Below are 9,243 nucleotides of genomic sequence, written 5' to 3'. Positions count from 1 at the left end.
TTTTTTTTTTTTTTTTTTTTTTTTTTTTTTTTTTTTTTTTTTTTCCCCCCCCCCCCCCCCCCCCCTTTTTCTTTCTTTTAGAAAACATTGCAAGTCTCTATTGACCATAAAAAAGGACAAACTCTTCAATATGTACCAGTCCAAATATGTATTTCAGTATAAAATATGAATAGCATTTGTAAGCCATTTCATTGGATCGTTTGAATGTGTCAAGCTTAGTGGTGGTCTGAAAAAACTTGTGGCATTTAAGTCTGTATAGATTTTCAAGGTCCCAGGCTTCAGTTTTTAATGTGGTACGGGACTCCTGAGAGTGATTGATTGTTCACAGCAGCTAAAGTTCAAGCTCTTTGGGTTGGGGTAGAGAAATAGATCTGTAGGCATTTACCTTAACGCCCCTGTCAGTTTCAGCACCCTTCCTGGACTGCTGCCGTTAGCACTACATCACCCAGCGAGTGTCAGAGGAAGTAGGGCCCCTCACTGAGAGAAAATCACCTTGAGGGAGAGCTCTGGAGTTCACTGGAGATAAATCCTGTTGTGCGGGAGCCTGACTCACAGCGAGAGTCCACCCATAATCGCCTCCTTCCCACTCGGAGGAGATTAGTGTGAATCCGGGTGGCAGCGAGTGTTCTACAGTAGCTACACACATTCAACACCACTTGCAGTGTAAACAATGATTTTGACCTATTTTTGAAGTTACGTTTGAAGTTTTGTGTTCCTAGCATAAGCATAATATTTCTCCAAAGAGTAATTCTTATCCGATAATCAACTCTCCCACCTGCTGTTTTGAATCGGAGAGGTCTAGTTTCCTCCTCCTGGATCAATGCTTGTAACTTTTCACTCATTTCAATGTAACATTTGAAGTCAGCTGCCTTTTTAAATATATGGAGTTTCACTTTCTTTTTCCTTGATTTATTTCAGCGATGTTTCTGTTTTTTTTTTTTATACCTAATGGGCAAATACTGATATTTACATTTTTATTGGGTTATCAAAAGGTCCTTTAGAAATAATATCAGGAAAGTCAAACTCTGTGTGGTTAGATAAGTGTCAAAAAAAATTGGACGCAATATAAAAAAGTCAATTGTCTTTTATTAGCAGTTTTCTTTGCTTGCTTTTTGCAGATCAAAATTTACGATTTCAGTAACCGCTTTTCTTTTGCACTGCTAAATGCTTTATTTGCACTTTTTGTTGGCGCTAAATCATGTCAGTTTAATTTCTGAGGTTTTATGTCATTTATATGTCTCAGTTTGGCGTGCTGTTGCAAAATTTGACTATTAGTTAGGCCAGCTTCCTCCTCGGTCATATATTCCGCAATATTTTTAGCACAAATCGAATGCATATGAAGTCCATTATTCATTTTAAGTTCATGTTGTTTTTTTCAGTGAGGAAAACTGTCTTGGGTTGTATTTAGTGTAATTTTTGTCTTGTCAAATGTCGTACTGATCACAACTAGTCAAGTCAAGGGTTAGTCATAAAGGGTTAGTTCACCCCCAAAATGAATGATTTGTCATTATTTACTCACAATCTTGTTTTTCATATCAAATGTTTTTTTTCTTATGTGAAACCCAAAATATGTTACTTCTGCTCTTGTTGCTCCCAGTTATTGTTATGTGAAAGAATAAAACTACAGATTTAGTGGCTCAGATTCCCTATCTGCAAAAATAAATAAAGAATCCTTTATAGCCAAGATTATGAAATATTTCAAGAACTGTTAGTCGCTTCCCATCGCTAGTCCCACATATAAATAGTTAAACATCTTTCAGCTCAAGTGGATACACATTCCCTGTAATAGATAAAAAGCCATTATATTTCACATTCAGTTAAACTCATATTGTAAAATGCTTTGCATTACCCTTAAACACTGTGATACATTTTTAAAGAAGTACTTAATTTAAAACTGTCAGACTCAAGCCATTCTGAACGCATGCCTCGGGTGGGTCGATGAATTTCTCAGTGCAATGCTTATTATTAATGTGGGCTCCGTAGCAAATGCACGCTAAAAATCTCTCTCGCTCACGATTAGATGGCTAAACCGTCTGCAATCTTTCTCTTTCTCACTCTTTACAGTATTGTCACGCACTTAAAACCGTCACAAATGACGAAGAAAAGCAAGGTGACCTGTTAGCCACACACCAAGATGAATAAAAACATCAAATATGGGCTATGGCTATTGTAATTGAAACAGACTGCCACCCAAGCTTTTAGAAATTACTGCTATTTTTCAACCTATTCTGGGATCACTATATAAAGACGGGGTCATCTTCATTTGGCGAGCAATCCAGGAGAATGTGGTTGTCAAAACGTCCCTCATTATGAGGCTGTACAGGTGATAAATATCATACAATGGGCCTTAAATTTGTACTCCACTGTTGTGTATTGACAGCGATTTGGAGTGGGAGCTCGCGGGAAGAATTGCATCCACGGAAACAGGCCTTAAGTGCCACTTAAAAAGCGCTGAATCATGGTCTCGTAATGAGGCTCATCTGTTCGACTTTTAAAAAATGATTTCATACTGGCGAAATGGCATTGTGCTTTTATGGAGGGTTTTGTCGAGTGTAAATGCATGTTCATTGGGAGGGCAAACTCTGTGCGTGATATTAAGACTGAATCAAAGTTTAAATGTGTGTTTGTGTCTTCTCAGAGTTGGTGGGTAGCTGCAAGGAGCGGAGATGTCAGTTTGACTGTGTGATCATGAGAAACGGGACGTCCTGTTTCTGTGGGGAAGGTTTCGAACTGGATGAGGACAGGAGGCGGTGTCGAGGTGAGGGTTGTTAACATTTGAACTCCGTTTGAAGAATTGGACTCTTTAGAAATGTCACTGAATTGAATTGTAGCACCTTAGAAACCGTTTTGACTTATTACAGGTAATAAAGGGGAAAAAAGTCCAATAAAATGCTTTACAGAATGAAATCTTCCTATGAGCTCCTATGGAAAAAAGCAAATATTGGTGTAAGATCATATCCCTATACTCAGTGCCTGATGAAAGGTGCGAGCTATGCTAAGCTAGTAGGCTAAACTGTTAGCTACCTGACAATGTTTTCATTTGACCATATTTAGCTTTGGTAATGTGATGTGTACATTGAAAAGTGTAATTAACATATTTTTATGATTAAGAAAATGTTTTAAATTGATTTTCTATCATTCCTAATCAGATACTGAATAGATTACCCATAGAAATTAGTCTCAGAAGCATGTTTGTGATATCTTGTTAATCAATAGTTTTTCTTAACCAGTTTGAGCTATGCTAAGCTAGTAGGCTACAGTAAGTTGTTAGCTACTTGAAAATGTTTAAGTATGACCACAATTCGACAGATAGTAAATCACATTTTTTTCTTATTATGAAAAATGTGTAATCTGGTTTTGTATCAGTTCCAATCAGGCATCGAAATGAGTACCTATAAAATGTTGTCAGCTAATATCCGATGAAAAATGTTATCTGTTTGCGTCATAAACTTGTAATCTGTTAGCTACCTCAAAATATTTAAATATCACCATTTTTAGCTTTGGTAATTTGAAAGAGATTCACATTATTTCTATTTTTTATTTCACAGTTCTAATCAGGCACAGAAAAGAGTACTCATAAAAAGTTGCCTCAGCTGATATTATTTTGAGTTCTCTAGAAAAGCTAGCTGTCCAGTGCATGAACTCGAACCTCAGAGGAATCGTTGTTGATTTCATGATAAATTATGGTTATGTTAACCAAAACAGCAATTTACTCACCCTTCCCTCCCCAAACATGCATTTGCATATTCATGTTTCTTGATAGGTTGCTGCGAAATGGTGACATTAAGAGTTGGGTTTGCATATTTAGGCCATGTTTGAGCACATTTAGCATTTAATAAATAGCCCCACTGTTGCCTACAGATCATGATGAATGCAGGGATTATGGGACATGCAGTCAAATCTGCATGAACACGCAGGGATCGTACAGATGCGCTTGCACAGATGGCTTCAGCCTGCAAGCCAACAGACGATCCTGCAAAGCCAAAACAGGTGAGTCCATTTATCATCCGTGTTAGTTCCAGTTCCAGTCCAAAAAAAAAAGCGTATTAAGCAACATTATTAAAAGTATTTTACTTTGATCTTCAACGGTGCTTTAAAAGCACAAGTCTAAAAATAATTAAACCCATGCATAAATCAAATATTATCTCAAGTTAATGTACTAAGTGCTGGAGAGATGGACGACTGGTCTAAATCTGTAAGAGAGTAATAAACTCTAACGATAAACTGATTTTTTTGCACATTGTTAGTGCTAGGGGGTGCTGATTGGGTTTTAGGGTTTGTTAGGTTGTTGCTAAGGTTTTTTTGGGGGGTAGTTGCTAAGACAATCATTAAGGGGTTTTGAGTGTTTTAGCGCATTGCTATGTGGTTGCAACAGTGTTCAACAGCTAGCTTGTTTACTGTATAGTTTAGAATGTTTTTTAACACATTGCTCTGTTGTTTATAGGGTGTACTGTGAAGTTGCTAGGGCATTCTGAGGGGGTTTTGGCACATTGCTACAGTATAGTTGCAGGGGATTCTGGGTAATTGTTAGCCTGTTGCCAAGGGGTTCTGAAGGATTTTTAGCCAATTGTTATGTGATTCTGGGTAGTTGCTAAGTGGTTGCTAAAGCTTCTGCTGAGTTTTTAGTACATTTCTAGATGACTTCTAGGTCATTTTTGGTAGTTTTAGTGCATTGCTACAATATGTTGTGGTTGGGGTTCTGGGTAATTGCTATCCTGTTGCCAAGGGGTTCTGAAAGATTTTTAGCTCATTGTTATGTGATTTGCTAGTATTCTGGATAGTTGCTCGTCAGTTCCTAAAGGTTCTGCTGGGTTTTTAGCACATTTCTATATGACGTATAGGTAATTTTGGGTAGCTTTAGCGCATTGCTACAGTATTTGGTCGTAGAGGTTCTGTGTAGGTGCTAGCCTGTTGCTAAGTGATGGTTTTTAGAACATCACTAAGTGGTTTCGAGAGTGTTTTGAGTAGTTGTTAGCTGTTTGCTAAAAAGTTCTGAGGGTTTCTTCGCACATAGCTTATGTTTTTTGCTGGGGTTCTTGGTAATTGCTAGCCTAATGCTAAGGGATTCTGAGTGGTTTTTAATGCATTGCTATGGGGTGTTTTGGGAAGTTGCTGGTTGTTAAGGAGTTCTGAGGGAAATTTTAGCACACTGCTACAGAATGTGGTTGCTGGGGATTCTGGGAAGTTGCTAGACTGTTGTTAAGGGTTCTGAGGGTTTTAGCATATCCTATGTGACTTCAAGGACATTTTGAGTAGTTGTTAGCCAGTTGCTAAGAATTTCTTAGGGGTAGCACATTTTTACAATATGTGGTTGTTGGAGGTTCTGGGTAGTTGCTAGGCTGTTGCTAAATAGTTTTTGGAGGTGGGAGGTGGGGGTGGGGGGTTAATGCATTTCTACAGTATGTGGTTGTTGAAGGTTATGGGTAATTGCTAACCTGTTGCTATAAGGGGATCTGGGGGTAACACTTTAGTATGTGTTTGCTGGGGATTCTGCCTTGCCTTGCCTAGTTGCTAGCCTGTTGCTGAGGTGTTATAAGGGATTTTAGCGCATTGCTATGTGATTGTTGGGATTCTTGGTTGTTGCTAGCCTGTTGCTAAAGGGTTCTGTTTTTTTTTTGTTTTTTTTTTACATATTTATGTGTGGTTGTAAGTTGTTATAGGTTTGTTGAACATAATATTAACATTTACTATAGATAATTGTCTCTTAGCAAGAACCACTAGAAAATAAGTGTTCAATACTGAAAACAAGGAAAGGTCAACAAACTCCACACTTGACATTTCAATCAGCATTTAAATTATAGTCGTCTTTAACATCCTAAGAACAAGTCTGGACTAGATGGGTAAACACAATGCCCTCTGGAATGTTTGATTGAACAAGAAAGCCTCAGTAGAGTAGCGCGGTCACAGTGGCGATCATCCGAGTGCATTAGTATAGATGACACTGTCATTCTCCTGATGCGAGTGTCAGTTACACTTACTGTCATCAATATGCAAATGGCCGCCGGCGAGCTGGGCTATGACAGAGCCGTGGGAGAGATAAACAGTGGAGGCCTTAATGGAAAGTCAATCAGAGCCCATCCAGCCCGACCTGCGACTGTCTATCAAATTTAGAGATGATTACACGCTCAGAGTTAATTGCACTTCATGGTGTCTGTTTATTAGTGTGAGAAAAAAAAACACAAGCCGATCACAAAGTTTACGTGTGCATAATACGTGTTGCAGCAATTAGACTATTTTCCTTTAGTGTGAGCTTCTTAATGAACCTGTTTTAATTTCTATATAAGTAAGCAAAAATATAAGTAAATATTTATATACTCTATGTTCATGTAACACATACACATTCATATTTTATATTGGTGTTTTTTCAACTATAAGCATTTTTATGTTCCAGGTGCAGGTTTTTGTGATAACTAGCTTTTTACTAATAATTTCTTTATGCTATAGCATGTAGGCTATGTTTGCCCCATTAGTTCTTTCTTTCTTTCTTTCTTTCTTTCAATAGATAGATAGATAGAAAGATAGATGTGTGTGTGTGTATTATTTATTGTGTTAAATTATAAATTTTATTCATATTTCTAAAATACAATTAGTGTATTTGTATATATGTGAATGTGTGTGTGTATATTATTAATTCATATGTCAATATTTATTTTTTATGTGAATTAATTTATTATTATTTTTATTTTTTTTACGAAAATGTGGTGGAACTGACATTTGTTGGTTCAGACAAAAATAACAATTAATTTTGTAATTAATTTTATTTCAAGATTTATTATTGAAATGTCCACAGTACCAAAATTTCCCAATATGAGCATTTTCTCTTAACTGTCACCGTCCCACCTGTGGGATGTTTGGCGCTCTTTTTTTTGTTGTCTTTTTTCTCTATCAAATCTTTTAGTAATCATCATAAATCATATATCATTTGAAAGCTTAGAAGCCCAAGATTCATCCTGTGAAAACCATTTCGAAATCAGACATTGCATTACCATGTAAATGGTACTTTAAAATCTTTTGGCGGTCTCCTCCCCCTTAGTGGGCAGTGTCAAGTGTCATATTACAAAATGAATTACGGTCTTTTAGAATCAAAACTTTTTATAATCTTGACAAAAAACATATAATTGGAAAGGTCTGAGTCTTAGGATTCCATATTTGGTGGTTATAAGTAATATTGACAGAGAAATCTAGGCATTTGTGACAGAAAAATGCATAAAAAAAAATTCAGTGGAGTTTGGATGGCACCCGGTGGCTGTTTGTGGTATAACGCCCTAAATAAAATCTCACAGGAACCTCAATTGTTTTCATATCAACTTCAAATTTGGAACATAACTTATTTAGACATAAGGCTATAATTGCATACCAATTTTAGAGTAAAATTTGATATGTAAAATATTTATTATATAGCTCTAAGGACCTTTATGCATTTTGTGCTCCCTCTTTCAGATCCTGGTGATAAACCTCCGGTTCTGTTGACAACAAATATGAATTCTATATCAGTTGTTTACCTCAATGGATCATCTATGCCAAATCTCAAGTCCATGGAGACAAATGGGACTCAAATATTGGACTTTATTTATAGAGAAGAGTCACTCTGTTGGCTCTCAGTGGCCCAGGATACAGGTCAGCTGTGGTGTGCCCGCATGACCAAACTCAAAGGCTTTTCAGAAAAACACCAGATACGGATAGGTCAGAACCTACAAAGTAAGTACGCACGTCAAGTCTCGAAGCGCAAATTAAGGAACGTTTCGTAACTTTGATGATTAATTCAGAGCAAGTGCAAACTAATGTCCTTTGAAGTTTTTATGAACTTGAGTGTTGTGTTTAATGTCCACATAAATTTTCTCATTAGTCTCTTTTTTTCACTTCTTTTACCTCTTGAAGTGTTTAATGATCTGCTAATGAAGTGTTTAATGTCACAAGGTTAAATGAGTCAAGTGTGCATGTCAAGTCGGTGAATGTCAGTTGTTGCTTCTTTGAAGCATGCATGAATTATTAATTGTTTCTAACTACCAGATCCCAATTTACAAACTCTTATGTCCCATGTTTAAAATTGAATGGTTTCTTCCATGTAGATGTGGAGCATATGGCCATCGACTGGTTGACAGGAAACTTCTACTTCGTAGACAGAGTGAACGACCGGATATTCGTGTGCAGCGAACAGGGAGATGCATGTGTCACCATCATCGACCTGGACATCCAGAACCCTAAAGGCCTAGCGCTGGATCCCATCATGGGGTACACTTGCTAACACAATCATTAGGTCCTTTCATTTGTATGAGATGGTAGCAATGAGTTTTTGTTGTTAAAACTGGGGTAGATATATCTGGGGGAAAAAATCTATTTAAATAATGTGACTACTACTACGAATAATAAGTCATAGCTGTGATCGCACATCAGTTCATATATGAATGATATGTGTAGTTGGCGCCGATAGCCTAGTGCAGGGGTTTTCAACCTTTTAGGACATGCGCCCCCCCAAGTTTGTCTACACATACGAGGAATTTGTTTTCATGACAGAAGCTTCCGCAGTGCAACAGAATGACAGCAACAGAACAAAAACACAGATAATAAAAGAGGAATAAAAAGATAAAAAATTGAACAAGTAAATAAGGAATAACAATATATAAATTGACAATTGTATGTGCTGGTATATTACAATACAATATCATTTCCAATAAGCGTGACCAGGGTTGCCAGGTTTTCACAACAAAACCCGCCTAATTGCTACTCAAAACTAGCCCAAAACTACAAAACACGGCAAGTGTTAATGTAGCCCAATTCCGCGGAAAAAACGCGGACTTGGCAACACTGAGCGTGACTGATACTCGAGCCAACTGTCGACTAGCAGTGGGAGTCAGATTGCCCTCTAGTGGATGGCTAAATATTTGTTAACTCATATTCATAAATTCTCAAGGGAATTAACCCTTTAGGCGCCAGGGTTTTTTTGGAAAAATGCTGGATTTTGACATCAAGATTTCAAAAGCTTGTAGCTTGAAAGGGCTTAAAGATAGAGATCTAATGTAAATTAGAAAAATGTTGGGCATGACCGAAAGTTTATGTGGGGTGTAAATATACTCATCTAATTTGCATATTATGACGTCATCAGGGGGCGGCCCTCCTGAATGTCATAATATTCAGGAAATAATAGATATTGAATTGATGTTTGAACTTATTTGCGTGTTTTTTTTTTTTCATTCCAAATGATCAGAAAAGAGAAAACCAACAATAAAACAGGAGAAAGTAATA

At 37.1% G+C, this 9,243-nt stretch overlaps 1 protein-coding gene across 1 annotated transcript in view; it reads left to right on the top strand.

Moving 5' to 3' along the window:
• LOC107717225 (low-density lipoprotein receptor-related protein 1B-like) overlaps positions 1-9,243 on the top strand; it is a gene marked incomplete at its 3' end in the record, with an annotated part of 268,070 nt that overhangs the window by 39,181 nt on the left and 219,646 nt on the right. The window contains exons 3-6 of the mRNA XM_016523907.1: positions 2,639-2,758; positions 3,862-3,990; positions 7,441-7,698; positions 8,070-8,232. Coding sequence (XP_016379393.1) covers positions 2,639-2,758; positions 3,862-3,990; positions 7,441-7,698; positions 8,070-8,232 — 670 coding nt within the window. The remainder of the gene's footprint in view (positions 1-2,638; positions 2,759-3,861; positions 3,991-7,440; positions 7,699-8,069; positions 8,233-9,243) is intronic.

The sequence above is a fragment of the Sinocyclocheilus rhinocerous genome, unplaced genomic scaffold, assembly GCF_001515625.1.
Source record: "Sinocyclocheilus rhinocerous isolate Xijiao unplaced genomic scaffold, SAMN03320098_v1.1 scaffold4043, whole genome shotgun sequence".
NCBI lineage: Eukaryota > Metazoa > Chordata > Actinopteri > Cypriniformes > Cyprinidae > Sinocyclocheilus > Sinocyclocheilus rhinocerous.
This window is presented reverse-complemented; position numbering and strand designations above follow the sequence as displayed.